The sequence below is a fragment of the Leptosomus discolor genome, chromosome 4, assembly GCF_034619465.1.
Source record: "Leptosomus discolor isolate bLepDis1 chromosome 4, bLepDis1.hap2, whole genome shotgun sequence".
Lineage (NCBI taxonomy): Eukaryota > Metazoa > Chordata > Aves > Leptosomiformes > Leptosomidae > Leptosomus > Leptosomus discolor.
The window spans coordinates 39,193,180-39,209,259 of NC_141394.1; the positions used below are offsets into that span (position 1 = coordinate 39,193,180).

Consider the following 16,080-nt stretch of genomic DNA (forward strand, 5'->3'; position numbering starts at 1 on the left):
GTTCTGCTAGAATTCCCAGAAAGCTCGGAACAAAAGCAACAAGGCGTACATAAAGGTGATATCCCCAAACAGCCTTCATACTCAGAGTGATTTATGTCTTGGGTAAATATAATCAGCTGTTGCTGTGTATAGAAAGGACTCACTTCAAAAATATGAAGTATTTATCATGCAGGAGATGAATGAATCCTTGAGTTAGCGATGAAGACTGTATAACTTGTAAGTGGCAAATACTGGAGTGAATTTATTCAATGTTTTCTGTTAAGTATGGTATGAAAAGGCTACTCTCATATGGAGTAACTTCTGTCAAAACACAGAAAGTGCTGTATTTCGTTTAGGCTGTTATATTAGCCTGTCATTGTCAGACTGCTTATGTAAGTTGCAATTGAAATTTGACTGAAGATTCTACAGTTCACTTAATTAGTGGATGGCAATTTGGAATGAAGGCAGAAAGCTGCTAGTTAGCATTATGTCTTCACACTTGTAATACAAGCAAATGTGCGTCATCGTTCTGGGTGAAAATATTTTGTATATTAACATGTGCTTCTACAACATCTTTCTTGGAAACTTCTTTGTGTGCAGCTTAAAGAATAAGAATGATAAAAGGAAAAATAAAATTCAGGAGTGGCTGAACCATCTAATAACTAACATGTTTGCATAATGCAGGGACTGCTTTTGTTGTGTGTCTTTATCTTCCCACCAGGTTTACTCCGACTCCAAAAGGGTGCCCTTCTTGTATAGCACGTGCATCTGGATTTGGGCTGTTTCTTTGGTGTCAAGCATTTTAACACTGCTTCTTATGGATTATTGTGCTTAGTGCAGTTAATCAAGTTCACATCTCATTTATTCCCATCCTCCATCTTCAAAGGGTTGCTCTATATGAGGATACTAATGAAATTTGGAATGATTTAACTAAAAGGGAAGTTACTGAACACCAATTAAAGCACATCAGTTGCTTTCCCATAGAACTTCAGTATGTGGCTTTGTAGATCACCCCTAAAAGCGAAGCCTTTTGTTACCAGTGTGTCATATGTTGCCTTTAAAGCGTATTTTGGACTTGCTTTACCAGGTACCTATATTGCCTTTAGAGCCTTTTTGCAGATATTGCAAAGGTTCCTTCATGGACAGCAAGGAACAAAAATATAATGCAGAAAGGAGAAATGTACAGTTAATGCTATTGTTGCTGTGCGCAGGAGAAAATTTTGATGGAAAAATGTTTTGTAAAGCTGCTTTTTTACCTTTGGGGTTACAAGGGGAGTGGGAAAGATTATCATTGCAAGTAATTGTGGATCCTTTTTCAAAAAAGAGGATAGTCTACCCTAATTGGATGCCTCTTGTGAAAAGTATATTCTTTTTGAGAAAATGTGATTTATTAGAATGCTATTTCCCATAGGTCTGAGTCCATAATTATAGAAACATTTTTATATAAACGGTTTAAACAATTTTCCTATGTTCAAACTGTGGCAGAAAATAGAACACTGTGGTGGTTAAAACAGTATCGCTTCTTAATGTGTTAGTAGTTAGTGTGCAGTCTTATTTGAAGACTTCCCTAGAAATATTCCAGCATGCAACTGCAGGAGCTTCAGATTTATTTTTACTTTTTTTTTTTTTCCTATGAACGTATTTTTAAAAAGAAAAAATGCAAAACGTTTCTGAACTCCCACTGTGATTTCAGATGGACTGTATTATGCATTAATGTTGCTTGGAAGGAAAAAAAGGAAATAAACTTTACAGGAGAATAACTGCTAGCTACCTTACCCATAGACTTCAAGTTCTAGTAACGTATCTTTTTTTTGGCACTGCAGGGAGGTTCCAAATCTGCAATTTGAAAAGTAGTTCTGATACTGCTCTTTCACTTCCAACTAACAGAACTTCTTCATGCTCCCCACCCCTCCAACAAAAAGAAGCTGGCATGTCACAAAGTGTAAGAGATTCTAGGAGCAGGTATAGGGAGAGAGAAGTGGGATATGCTGGGATCTGTAGCTGATAAAGTTTGTTTGATCTGTAGTTTGTTTAAGTTCACTAACTTAATTAAGAAAATGGACAGTCTTATTAGAAGTGTTCTACATTACATTAAAGTGCAGTTAGGAGGATATTCTTAATGGTCACTGTTTCCCTTAATATTGCCATATTTTCTGTTTTAATATTGTAACAGTATGAGGGATTGACTAACCCATAACCCTTTCTGCCATGCCTTCTCATCTCTGACTGAATCTCTGCCAGAAAACACAAGTGATGGTTTCAATTGTTTTAGGTTTATCAATTGCATCTACTTTCCTGTCTTTTAGGTATATTGCTATATACCCTTACACTCCTCGAAAAGAAGATGAACTAGAACTGCGGAAGGGAGAAATGTTCTTAGTGTTTGAACGTTGTCAAGATGGCTGGTTCAAGGGAACTTCCATGCATACAAGCAAGATCGGTGTTTTTCCTGGAAATTATGTGGCTCCAGTTACAAGGTATATTTTTATACAAGTATCTAAACAGTTTCAAGTCCAAAATGATTCTGTTCTTGTATTTAATGCTAAAATTGGATAATAGAAGAGCTGCGGGTTTTAGTAAGTAGCTCATTTTTCAGTTGTGTTTCAGTGGTTTGCTTTTAATTTTGGCAGGACAGTGACGAGTGCATCACAAACAAAAGTTCCCATGTCTACCGCTGGCCAAACAGGACGAGTGGTAACAATGGTCAGCCCTTCCACTGCTAGTGGCACATCTCAGAAGCTCCAGGGGAATGGTGTGGCAGTGAACTCCAGCACAGTACCCACAGCTGTGGTTTCTGCAGCGCACATCCAAACTAGTCCGCAAACCAAGGTCCTTATGCACGTGACAGGACAAATGACAGTCAACCAGGCTCGTAATGCAGTTAGAACAGGTAAAAAAAAAAAAAGCTTTTTGTGTGTCATAGACAAACTGTAGGGTCTGTCTGGGCAAGTGGCTGGAGTCAGGGTGTGTGTAAATATGTGTTGGGGTTTTTTTTTAAGGCATTTTTTAGAGTTGAATGCTTTCTGAAATGACAATGTATCTCTCTGAATTGTTGAATCTTTTATTATTCTCCTCTAAGCAGCTGTGTCTATGTACATACTCCTACTGTTGGGAATTTATATGCAAGTACTTTAGATGGAATGTTTTTTATTCCAGCAGTATCTGGGATGGGGACATTCTTTGAGCTTCCCCACTCGTATGCAATTCATACAGTAATAAAAGTGATAAGAACGTTTGAGTAATACCTAATTTTTTCATGTTAACTGCATAACAGCTACAGATTGCTCTGATTTAGCATTCACTTTTAAATTATCTCTTAACATCTTTGAAGACCTTTAGCATTCATTCCTTCTTCTTTTTCAGGTCTCTGGCTCAGGGTTGGTCCTTAGGCATTCCAGTTTGTTCTCTAACCTTGAATGCAACTTCTTTCAGCTTTGGCTCTGACACACTAAGGCTATGTTTGCTTCAAGATCCGTACAATCTATGTCATACAATTCTGTATTTCTGACAGGTATAACTCTGCCTTTACTGTCTGGGGCAGGCCACATCATAGTGAAACATGCCTTCTTGTTATTTAAACCCAGATCCAAAAAGATTGATAGTGGTGTTTTCAAGAGATTTTGTTTACCAAATCCATGCACTCCTCTGTGGATTTGCCAGGCTAGGAAAATACCACACAACTGGAGCTTAATCTGTTCCAGTTGCTCCTAGGGCCTCAAAAGAAAAGAAAAGAAAAAAAGAAGAAAAAAAAAAAAAAAAGAAAACAAAACCAACGAACCAAACTCAATTTCAAACTATCCCACTGTTCCCTCTATCATCTCTTGGCTCAGAGAGTCATGACAAAGGGGTTTTTTTAATCATGAGATTCTTATTGGCAGAGCAGAAGAGAAAGCAAAAGCAGCAAATGATTTTATTTGTTATCCCCTTAAGGATGATTGTTTCTTATGGTCTCAAGATCCATGAATTAGCCCACTCGCTCTTCAGAGTCATGCATCTCCTGAAACACCCTGTGTGTATTTAGATGTCAGCACCAGCTTTGCTTTTGGAGGTAGGATCTGTCCATATGTCTTTAGATATTTTATTTCTTTAATTGGCCCCATCTTCCTCCAGTCTGATCTTGGGCTGGAACAGATGTGATAGTCCTCTGTAAAAACTTTATCTTCACCTTTAAATAAAAATAACCAGGTGCTATTGGCAGCTGGTAAGAGAAACTAAGCAAAGCAGCTGTACTTTCCTGCCTTTGAGGCATAGGCGGTTTCTACTCTAAATCCTTCTTCTGAGCTGCCTAGAAGCTTGCAAGTGACAGCACAAAGGAGAAAGCTCCTGTGGGCTCCAGAGGCCTTTCTGTCCCCGCATCTCTGCACCGCTGTCAAGTCGAATAAGCTCTTCCAGTTCCATTCAGCTGGAAAACACGACAACATACTTCTGACCAACTTTTCAGGTCCAAAATGGAAAAATCAAAGGGGCTACACTTTTGTCACACAGAACTTTACATTGGATTGTGGTGTAAAGGTGTACTGTTCAGTCACAAATACAGATCTGTCTCTTACAAGGGCCTGAGAACTGAAGCAATAATGGCTGCTTTATGTTCAGATGTTACAGAGAACTTTTTAGTTAGCATTAGAAATGTGATCATCTTGAGCTTTCCCTAGCACCTTTGCTGAGTGTTACTCTCTTGATGAGGCTTCACAGATCAATGCTGCATTTTGCAGGGCTGTTCTTCAGTTACAGTTTAGCTCAGGACTTCAAGTACCCTTCTTGAAATGATCTTAGTGAGACATTGCTTGACATCACCCTCGCTGAGGGGGTATGCGTTCTTTGGTTGGAAGGAACTGGGAAGAAAATGTGTATTCTGCCTATTTCATTAAAGAATGAACTGTATGAAAACAGGGTGACTTGAAGTATTTTTTCCTATAGATTCCATCAGGGATAAAAAAACAAAACCAGAAAGCTATTCCATGCTTGTACTTCATTAACTGCGTATAAGTATAGACGTATCTTGAAGAATAACAGCTACTTGTAAGAAAACTGACTTTGTCTCATGAACAAAGGCAGCGTTAATAATTGTTTTTTACAAAATATCTTGCTGCACTTCCTTTATCTTCCTTTTTGCAATGTTCATGGTACTCAGAGTTTGGAAGTCTGCTACAGGGGAAGAGGTTATGTATCAAAAAATAGACATAGCATTTAGTGGTGCTTTCTTTTTAAGAAAGCATTAGTGTTTCTTATCATTAAGATTGTAATTTGGTATAATACTGTAGGATTGTTATATCAAATTTGTTAACTTCGTCAGTCTTCTCTAATACATAGTTGATGCAATCTAACCAAATTACCAGGGGAATTTGAGGAGAGCAGAATAAAGAGAGCAAGTGCTAGAGGCTTATCACTTATAACAAGCCTGAAACTCTAATTAGTATCTGAAAAATCAGAGTGAATTGATATATTTGGGATGTACATGCACCAAGCTAGAGGGGTGACCCCTACTTAGATAGTAAGTTTCAGAGTATTTGAAGGAAAGAGGCTGTGCAGCACTAGGATGCTGCATTTTGCCTCATATTATTGGTTAAGATGTCTGCACTTTATACCACCCAGTGGTGCAGGGATACCCAAGCTGTTGAAATGATCCAAAAGCATGTATGGTTGACCATGTAACTATAATTGCTTCTTGGACAGGATAAATTAGTTCATGCAGAGGTCTGTGCTTTGCAGCTAGGCTGCAGGCCGGGTTAGTGTATTCAAACCTGTGCTATTCTCCAACTTCCAACGTAGATGTTCCTTTTATTTCACAGGGGTATGAGTAAATCCACGTCTATATTTAAATATCACAAGAGACAATAGCTTGCATTTTTTCAGAGAAACTACTCATAGCAGTAATTGCCACTGTACTTATTGTTTGAAAGACCCACTAAATCTGTTGTGGGTTTTGTGAATAGTTTAGGGAAAACAATCCAATTACATTTTTAGCAGCTTCTATAAGGAGTGTTTCTTCCTACTTTGTTTTATATGCCCTGACAACTACACAGCATATTAAAAGGAACAGACAGGTTTCAGGCGGTATTTAGCTACCTCTTACAAACTGAAATGTAATCTTCTGTCTTTCATGTAAAGCATTTTACTTAGCTGCTTGGATTTCTCCACAATAGTTGCAGTGCTGTTAATCTTCTGTTGCATACTGGTGCAAGCAGGGCAGCACATGCTGCTGCTTTTGCCTGGTGAGATAAATTTGATGCTATCTAAGATGTAGTTATAGTAATATAAATGGAAGTTACGAAGGTAGGAACGAAGCTTCTTATGACTGATTATCTGTAACACAGTGACTGTGCCTCACTTTGTGTGTCTTGTGAAAAGATGAACTGTCACATTTTATTCTTTTGTTCTAGTTGCTGCACACAGTCAAGAAAGACCTACGGCAGCAGTCACACCCATACAAGCACAGAGTCCAACATGCCTTATCCCTGCAGCTGTGATCATTCCCCACCACTCTGTTGCCTCCCAGCAGCTCCAGCCCCAGCTTCCAAATACTGCCACTTATGTCACGGCTGTGAATGTGAACCGCTCAACTGTCCCACTGGCATGTGCAGCAGCTTCTTTGAATTCTCCCAGCATTGCTACTTCATCTTTGGAGGGAGATATTAGCGGAAGAACTGCAAACACTCACCCTGGAGCTCCTGCATCTCCAGAGAGTGCTTTAGCAGCTGGTGGAAATGCTGCTGTCAGTAAAGCAGACAAGGATGGCAAGGTGGGTAGAGAGTAAGATCATTCCCTTGAATTCTCCCATTTTCATCATGCAGCCTTTTAAGAGATCTGTATTTTTTTCTTACATTTGCTGAATAGCAGCACTGTAAGGTTAAGACTAGGCCTGAAAGTCAGGCAGCCATTTTGTGACTACAGCTATGGGCAAGTTTATTCTTGGCCATACAAGAGTAATTTAGGATGGATAAAATACAGAGCATAGCTTGGAGAAGGGTTAAAATAGGGTAGCAGGTTCATGCCTTTAGCAGGAAAAAACAAAAGATGAAGGGATAAAGTTTGGAAGAACTATTAGATTGACTGCTGGAATTTTAAGTATTTTGTTTTTCTTTACCTGAAGTCAGTTTCCTGAATGCTTTAGAAACTTGTATGATTAGCAAGTGTTACCAGTAAGGGTCTGTAAATAATAAGCCTGTCATGCAAAAAAAGAAAAAGAAAAAAACCCATGAACTTCTGGGAACATAAAAAGGTCAGTCTAATAAAATAAACCTAATAATTAGTGAAAATCAGTATTCTTTTAGGTTGCCTTCCTTATCAAGCAGACACACAGATTGTGAAAAACATGTTACCATCAATGTTTATGAAAAAAAAAGCACATAACTCCGTCTTTTCTAAATGTAGATCAGTAGACTACTGTAGTGATTCTGCTTTCCTTCCTTCTATTTGAAGTATATTCCTCTGTGTCTAAACTAATTGTCACTGTCCAACAAACAATGTGATTAGGTTATATTGTAGGCAGAAACGTTCCTCCAACTTTCTATCTGGTTTTGCTTTACAGTTGTGGTGTAGTTAGAATTACTGTTTTTCTCCTTTTGGTGACTTTGCATGTCACATGTTTTAGACTTTATCTTGCTGCTCTTCACCCACGTGCACTTCTTAATGAAGTTTATGAGGGTTTTAATCAGAGAGAGTACACTAATCTCACCCACTTTTAGTTATTTTTGTGGATTATTGTTGAATGAAGGTACCTAGAACTTTGTTTTACAATTTAGCCATAGCCACTGAAATCAGACTGAGATGCCCTTAGGCAAGGCTTTTAGAAAACTTAAGTTACAGTTTAAGGTTAAAGATGCTAACATGTTTGGACTATGTTAATTTCTTTGAGTTTCTCTTGTTTCACGTTTGCTAGACAGCAGTTCTTTGCTGAGGTAGCTTTAAGTTTTTGGAGACTTGGAAGGAGGACAGACGATTTTTCATTCACAGTTCACCAATTCCACTGCATCCCAAGTTATAATAAAAATCTCACTTTGCTCATGCTTTTCTCTTTCTGTGGTTAAATAGCTTGTTTTTGTCTCTAGGGCTTACAATCTGGCACCTCTCATAAGCACTAAATTCACTCAGTGAAAGGGTTGGTAAGAAGATCAGTGCCACACCCCTTAAAAAAAAAAAAAAAGACAAGAAACACAAAAGCTACTTAAATAGTTCTCTCCAGGGTAAGTAATAGTTTTCAGGGATTCCTGTCTGGACAAGCAAAAAGAATGTTTACAATTCTCCCCTCCAGCAGAGCAGCAAATCACAATGCATTCCCCTTGTGGCAAATTTCAGTTAAATGATGAAGGCGGCCTTTCCTTACTGAAGGAGGATAAATAAAAGACACTTATCTAAACAGCAGCCTCTAGGGCAGACTTTTCTCCCTGCTTGGTTTGAAATTACTCTTTCTGCCTTCCTAGAAACTTCCATGTGTTACTACTTAGATTCCCATTGTGGGAATATAACTCCTCACTCCTTTTTCTAGACGTTTTGGTCCAATGCCATTGGCTTTTAAGGTAAGCCTTAACTTAACTAAGCAAAAGGACTTAGCTGGCTTATGGTCTAAATGACTTACTGTTTTTCTCTTCAGAATTTTAATAATTATCTTTCTCTTTTATAGTTTTCCTAATCATCTTTTATCATTTGTACAATCTCAAATATCTCTTCATAATTTACCGAGTCGTCTCTGATCGTGGTGGCATCTGTCAGAAGGCAGTGTTCAACTTTTCATGGGAGACTTCTGTTCTAAAATGAGGCACTGCTTTTGGTTTACAGAAAGAAAAAAAAGGTTTGCTGAAACTGCTTTCTGGAGCATCCACTAAACGCAAGCCCCGACTGTCACCTCCAGCATCACCAACACTGGAGGCTGAGCAAGCAGCAGCAGAGTTAGCCCTGCAAGGTGCAGTTGGGCCAGAGCTTCCGTCGGCAGGTGGTCACAGCAAAGCTGGATCCTGTCCCACTGACAGTGAGGTCTCTGGGCTGGCACAGGAGACACTGCATCGGAAAACAAGTTCCCTGGATTCCTCTGTTCCAATAGCACCGCCGCCTCGGCAGCCTTGCTCATCCCTGGGTCCGGTCCTGAATGAATCCAGGCCTCTCGTCTGTGAAAGGTAAATTACCCTACGCAGCTAGACTCAGGCAAACCAAGAAAAAAATGCACTGACACTTGCAGTGTGTAATTGGAACTGCCTCAAAATGCTAAAATTTTATAGCAAGATAAAGCTTACTTTTTTAACAGTGCTTTATATGCTTATCAACTAACACTCATGTTTGTTTACTTTTTGTGTTGCTTTGAGGTTTTGGATTGAATAGACACTCAAAACTGGTGATCACAGGTTTGGTATGAGAACTGAGGTAGATGAAACAGGCCTCCTACTTTGCAAAACACGCACACATTATATTCTTGCATTTATGAATGTCAGGTTAGTCCTTTAAGATTATTAGGAGTGCATAACTGCCAACCTAAGTATATGGTGAATGAGATCCTTATCTATGAGTAGGCTTAATACATGATTTCTTCAGCTGATGCAAAGATACGTTTACTGCCCGAATGCCCTGTTACTGTGCACTCCACATAGCTAGCTCTAGGGCAGTCTCTGTGTCCTGGCAAGTGAGCCTGAAAAACACGTAGTTGTCTGAACTCTGAAACTGCCAGGCAGTTGCTTTAAAGTTCTATCACTCTTCTTCTGTGTCCACCTATTACTTTCAAACTTTGAAGTTCTCAGTAGATTGCACGGACTGTGAAGGAAGTGGCAGTTTTACAACTCCTGTCTCCTTTCGTTGTCCCTGGTGGTAGTCAAGCAATATGAGGAGTGTCATAGGATTTCTTCTGCAGTAGCTATAGGATTGTGTGGCATACAGGAAAAAAAAATAGTAGAGTTGGAATGTTAACAGCTTTAGGACTGAACTGATTCATGCTGACTGTTGTAGACTTTGTTCTGACACTGTTAACTCATGGTGTGTGGACATACCATTGTATTTCCAGAGGCCCGTTGATCTTAACCTATATCCATGTATTAAGAGCTGGACGCTGTATAAGTTTCTACTTGGTCTTTTATTTGACTTCTGTCATACCTTTAATATTTTTTAAAAAAGTTTATGGCTGTTTCTATGCAATTTCCCTGCAGGAAATTTTTATTTCCTACTGAATTTCTGAAGTAGATTTACACTTACAGATGGAAAATAAAACCTGAAAGACTTTTTTCTTTAAGAGTAATGTAATTTATTTTCACATTATCGTAAATCTGTTTGGCACGGTAATATGTTTTTATGCTTTGAATGTGAAAATAGTATCACATTGATTCTGGCATGACCAGCAGATATTTGTGTAAAGCTATTTTGCATCCTCACAAACAGTAGTTTTTTCACTTCCATGATGGAAATCTTTTTTTTCAGAACCCATTACAGAAAATCATGCTGTATATTTTTATTGATCTAGTAAGAACATACACTCAAACATTCTTTTTAATATATGTCTATATCCTTACTATTATCTAAGTGATAATTGCTCCCAGAGAAGTGCTACCACAAGATCATTCTCCCTGGTAGTCATGCAGAATTGTTATATTTTGGTCAATGTATTTAAATAGAATTTCAAATGTTACCTTTGTCCTTTTCAGGGCAGGGTTAATGTTTTTCCTACCAATGTGCTCTTGTCACGTTTCCATTTCCTTAGCCCGAATTGCTTAAAAAGTGTTGCTTAATAATACTTACTACTCACATTGTACTCAATATCTTAAAAGTAATTTATAAGCATTGATTAATCTTCATTAGTCTGGAAGAAGGGGTGACTAAGAAACATACTGATGATGCAATAATATCTTCAGTGAAACTTTGGGGTTGAGGAGGAGAATACACATGAGGATAAGCTCAACAAAAAGCTGAAGAACAGAGAAATCCCCTGCTAAGATTATTCTGCACTTCCATATGACAATTCCAATCACAGGCTACAATCTGGAAAAGAGTCTTTGAAAAAGAAACAGTACTCTTTCTATTCTGACTGGCTTTGCAGTGTAATTATTAGTGTTCAAGTTTTATTTTCAAAGGTGACTAGAGGATTTAGGAGTGAGATTCTGCTGATTATTCTGCATGAATTAGGAGCAAAAGTAGCTGGTTTAACCCTGGAAAGCACTTGAAAATATTCCTGTTTGGATATGGAGTTTTCCCCAAACTCCTTGCTTCCTTTAAGGTGCAGTATCAAATTTTTACTCTAATCCCACTGTATCTCCATTCACTAGAATTACAAGTTTGCCTAGTGGATGTTTTTCCTGTATGTTCTACAGAAAATTGGAAGTAAAAATTGTCAACTTGTTTCTAAACATACAGAATAAATGGATGGGCATTTGATTTGTTTGATAGCAAACAAGCTCTTTGTGACATGCATTTGCAGATGGGTGCTTAATACCAGTGGCTGTTTCGCTAAAGGAAAGGAAAAGGGTAACATTCCTTTCCATCTTACTGGTGCAGGTCTCCTCTGTAGCTCCCATTACTATATTCACTCTTCTTCTGTGAACTAGGCTGGTTGCTCACTGTGGCCCATGGTCTTTCATATGTTCCTTGTACAGAAGGAGCAAAGAAGTTAAACAGAAATTTCAGCCAAGCCTTGCATCCAGTTTGGAGGATTCCTGTCATCTAAGATTCTGCAGTGGTGTTTGGTCATACCTTCTGATTCTCCTTCCAAGACACAAGTTGTCTTGGGATGTTGTGATTTCTTGTATTGATGTAGCTCTGACAAGGCCAAGGCTCACTGTCTTTTCATTAAAAGAGACAGGACACCCAACTCCCTGCAGTTCCCAGAAGGAGCCATGTTATGCTGTGAATACACAGTAATTTGGTTATCTGAGGGGTTTAGTTTTTGCTGTGACAAGAGGTAAAAGAATATTTTGAGCTCTTTTTTCATTTCTTTTCAAGACCTAACTTGAACCTAAATGTGCATCACTGCATATCCTAAAGTATAATATGAATCCTTCATCCAGCTACAGTGAAGGACAGTAGTAATTTTGTACTGTGATTAAAGTGACCCTAAGTAATTTTATCCACCACAAAATGACTGGTGTAACATCTGCTTCCAGTGAGCGGGCCAGTGGCTTTAGAGGGCAGCAGGTTTTATCGTATCTGGCAGCCTATAATGCTGTTAATGAAATGCTGAGAAATCAGTCTGCCCTAGATGGGCACTAATTCATCTGTAGGAGTCAAGGCAGCTCTGCTCAGCCGACAGGAGAGCTGCACAACAAGTGAGCTGAAAAGTTAAAATTCAAAGTGCAAGAAAAAGAAACTAAAGCAAGAAGTTGCTATGAATTTGTCTAATAATAGTAGTTCCAACTTTCTGTGTTTTCCTCAGCTAAAATTTTCTGCTTGTGAGAAAATATTTTTATCCACTTGGTGATCAGGAAAACCACGGGTAGTTGTCCCAAAATCAACTACAAATAGCTGGGAAGAAAAGCAGTATTTTGTGTCTAGTGAAGGAGAAGCAATGAAGAAAGGGAGAAACTCATGAAAGATGTAATCTTCTTCACGTTACTGAAAAGTGTGACAAATGCTGATATTAAAAATGAAAAGTAGAATGGAGAAATGTGAAGACAGACCATTGCCACCATTACCCCCCCCCTCAAAAAAAAAAACCCAAACCCCACCAAAATTCACAAATACAAAGTGTAAAAGCCAGACACATTAGGAATATGAGGAAAGAAGTGATGGCAAATACAGTGGCTGCTTCTGGGAAGCTAAAGTACTTTTATTTTTATCATTAATATTTTATCACTAGCTGATTAAAAAGAATTAGGATAATATTTTGAAAATTAATGAAAAATACTGTAAGACAATCAAAGAAAATAGAAGAAAATGAATACTGTGCAGCTTAGGCTCAGTAAAATATTATAGAATAGGTGACCACAAAAGATCTGCAGATTTGACCTTCACTGAAAACATTTGCCAATACTGAATAGGGAGATAAACAAGGAAGTGTTTTGGAAGATTCAAACATGTGGGAACGAACATGTTTTTCCAAAACACAGGTCACGCTTAGTAAATTTTTCTCCAGGGACCTGGTAATGAACTTTTGAGCTGAAGCATAAGCTTTTCACTCTGCATGAAATTGGTAGTTTTGGCTGTATATTGCAGATGATGAGATAGGTAATGGAAAAATGGAATTTGTTCTATAGCTGGCCAAATGTGATCTGAATAGACAGCTGTATGACCATGTGATGAGTCTGGATCTGATCACCTCTGTTTGGGCAAACAGAATTTGTAAAAGGTGGCATAAAATTTGATGGCTTGTCGTAACAAGAGAAGAAGGAGGTGTGATTTAAAGGTGCAAAGCCTGATTGGTTTCTTCTCATTAAACATTGAAAAATATAGAAAAATAGCATTTTAACACCAGGGGTGATGTGCTTTGTTTTAGACATTGGATTATAAGATGGATATCAAAGTAGTTGTGAAGGTAAAAGTAATGAGTAGTACTAAATTACTACAGGATTGAGGGAGTTCAAAACTTTATGGAAAGCTCAGGAAAACAACAGCATTTCTGTGCAAGTTGGTGATCCTCTAGGGAGGGCAAAGAGAAGATGGGGTTTTTGCAAAGCTGTTGGTTTTCACCCTCAGCAGGCAGCAGCAGCAGCTAGGGAAAGAACAGACTAGTCTATCAGTTCAGGAGAGTGCAGAGGTTATTGATGGGCAGCATTAGAAACTGAAACCGAGCATATTTCAAATCAAATGTTTCCAGGGCAGGATTTGACAGAATGCAAGTTAAGCAAGGCAGGTATTCTTTCTTTTTTTTTTTTTTCTTTCATTTTTTAATGGGCTTTCTTTTGGATAAAACCAGTGCTATGTGTGTGTTAGGTAGTGTGCTGTTTCATTTTCAGCCTGAAAGCAACCTGTTTATTACAACAGTAGAAGTTCTCATAGCTTTATTGCAGTTCTCTATCCTTTACTATGTTGTCCTGCCTGAGAAGAGGCTATTGTTTTATCTCAATTACTTTACAGTCTTAATTAAACTTACAGTCTATTAAAAATGTTTGCTGCTTCTGTCCAAAGTCAGCATTAAAACCCAAGTTGCCCACGGTAGAAGTTATTGCTGGCATTTGCCATGCTGCCTGGGTTGGATGAGGAGCATTCTGAAGCTGTACACTAATAAATCTGGTAATTGGCTTGGTAAATTATATGAAGCATGAATCTAATAATGCCAGTGCTCTGAAATCTGGAGATTGTCATAACTGAAACAAAGTCATAGTTCATAAGTCACTAATAAATAACATTTGACAACTGATTAAGTCCTAATAGGATTTGCTATACGTGGATTTCCCAAGAGACTTTAATTATTTATCCAGTGCTGCTGCTCTTTTGTGAATGCTTTTAATTCTATGGATGGAGTTAATTTTTGTCCTATATATTCTTAAACAAAATGTACTACGAGAGTATCTTTCTCTGTTTCAGTATTACAGAATTAACTTGTATTATTACGTGTGTATTGAGCTATGATTGGTATTCTGTCCTTTACTAGAAGTATCCTGTTATTTTGTGTTTTCATCAGATTGTTAATTTATCTTACTCTGTTGTTAACAGATTATATTAATCAGATCATTAATTTATCTTAATCCATTAAAATAATAACTTAAGATATTAAGATAATAATCTGTAAGTAAGATGTAATCTTCATAAGCACAAAGTGTTCTGCTTTTAACTGGAAATTAGATTTTGTCCAACAGATCTAGCACTGCATTTAAGGCTTTTAATCTTAGAAGCTTTTGAATTCTAGTGCCCGCCATGGTTTCTACTTGATTACAATACACAGATATTATTGGTTGTGCAACTAGAAACTGAGTTACAATATCTGTCAGAAAATTTGGTAAAGAAGTTGACACAATTGTCTACAGGGCTGTAACACTTAAATTTTATGTTGATGTGGCTCAGACTGTGGTAGAAGAGATAGTGTTATGCACGTGTAAAAAATAGATAAAAGAATGTAGCCTGTTTTTAATGCACTCATATTTGAGAAGTGACTTTACTGTGAAAAACTGAAAAAATACACCCTTTTTATTAATCAGGTGCTTAAGAAAATTACAGTTGAACACTTTTTAAAATGTTTATTTTTAATATAGTAGTACACAAATGATGCATCTTTGTCCAAATAAGGTGACACGCATTCTATCCTGAAAAGTTTCTGAGATTAATGAAAGTAATCGAAAACAACAATGCAAATTAATAGGTTTTGTTAGTTGCTTCTTTTTGTTCTCTGCCTTTCCTTAAAAGCCTTCCCTGGGATAATATTGTATTAAACATACAGTTGTAAACTTATGCCCAGTTACTGCTTGATATTGTTGAGTCACGCTGACTAGAAGAGTCTGCAAATTTATATCCAAAGATATGTTTACAATTTTTATCATGTTATTTAAACATTGAAGGTATTTTTACAGGAATCTTAGTGAAAAAAACTTCATAGGAGAGGAATACATTTGACTTAAATTCATTACATTGCTGTTGTTATTTTCTCTTCAAGATGTACTTAACTTCTAAGTTGTTACAAACTCAGCAATCAGTTCTAGGCACTTCCCTGTTTTCCCAAGTTCTAGTATACAGGAATATTTTTAAGAGTATTGATTTAAAAAAAAAAAAAAAAAAAAGGAACGTAAACAAAGTTGTGGTTTTTGGTTTTTGTTTGTTTGTGTTTTTTTTTCCTAATTATACAGGTACAGGGTTGTGGTATCCTATCCTCCTCAGAGTGAAGCAGAACTTGAACTTAAGGAAGGTGACATCGTTTTTGTACACAAAAAACGTGAGGATGGCTGGTTCAAAGGCACTCTGCAACGAAATGGAAAAACTGGCCTTTTCCCCGGCAGCTTTGTAGAGAACATTTGAGAAGATTTCATCCCAAGAGCTTCAGATCATACTGTACTGCAAAATAGCACAAATATTTTACCAGAAAAAGCACAGTCATGAAATATTTTCAAATGACTGTAGTGTAAACAAAAATCTACATATTTTTACAGTGTCTATAGCACAATTACACCAGCGAACAAAGAAGATGAAGGCGTCTGCTGGTTTTATCACTTTGGATTCTTAAGTGTGATGTGTGCCTTGTACTGTCTGATTTATTATATAGAGGAA

The 16,080-nt window shown here is 37.6% G+C and overlaps 1 protein-coding gene across 1 annotated transcript in view; it reads left to right on the forward strand.

Annotated features, from left to right (window-relative positions):
• Positions 1-15,831, forward strand: part of SH3RF1 (SH3 domain containing ring finger 1) — an 86,371-nt gene extending 70,540 nt beyond the window's left edge. The window contains exons 7-11 of the mRNA XM_009951831.2: positions 2,286-2,456; positions 2,610-2,869; positions 6,360-6,718; positions 8,755-9,089; positions 15,663-15,831. Coding sequence (XP_009950133.2) covers positions 2,286-2,456; positions 2,610-2,869; positions 6,360-6,718; positions 8,755-9,089; positions 15,663-15,831 — 1,294 coding nt within the window. The remainder of the gene's footprint in view (positions 1-2,285; positions 2,457-2,609; positions 2,870-6,359; positions 6,719-8,754; positions 9,090-15,662) is intronic.
• The last annotated feature ends 249 nt before the right edge of the window (positions 15,832-16,080 follow it).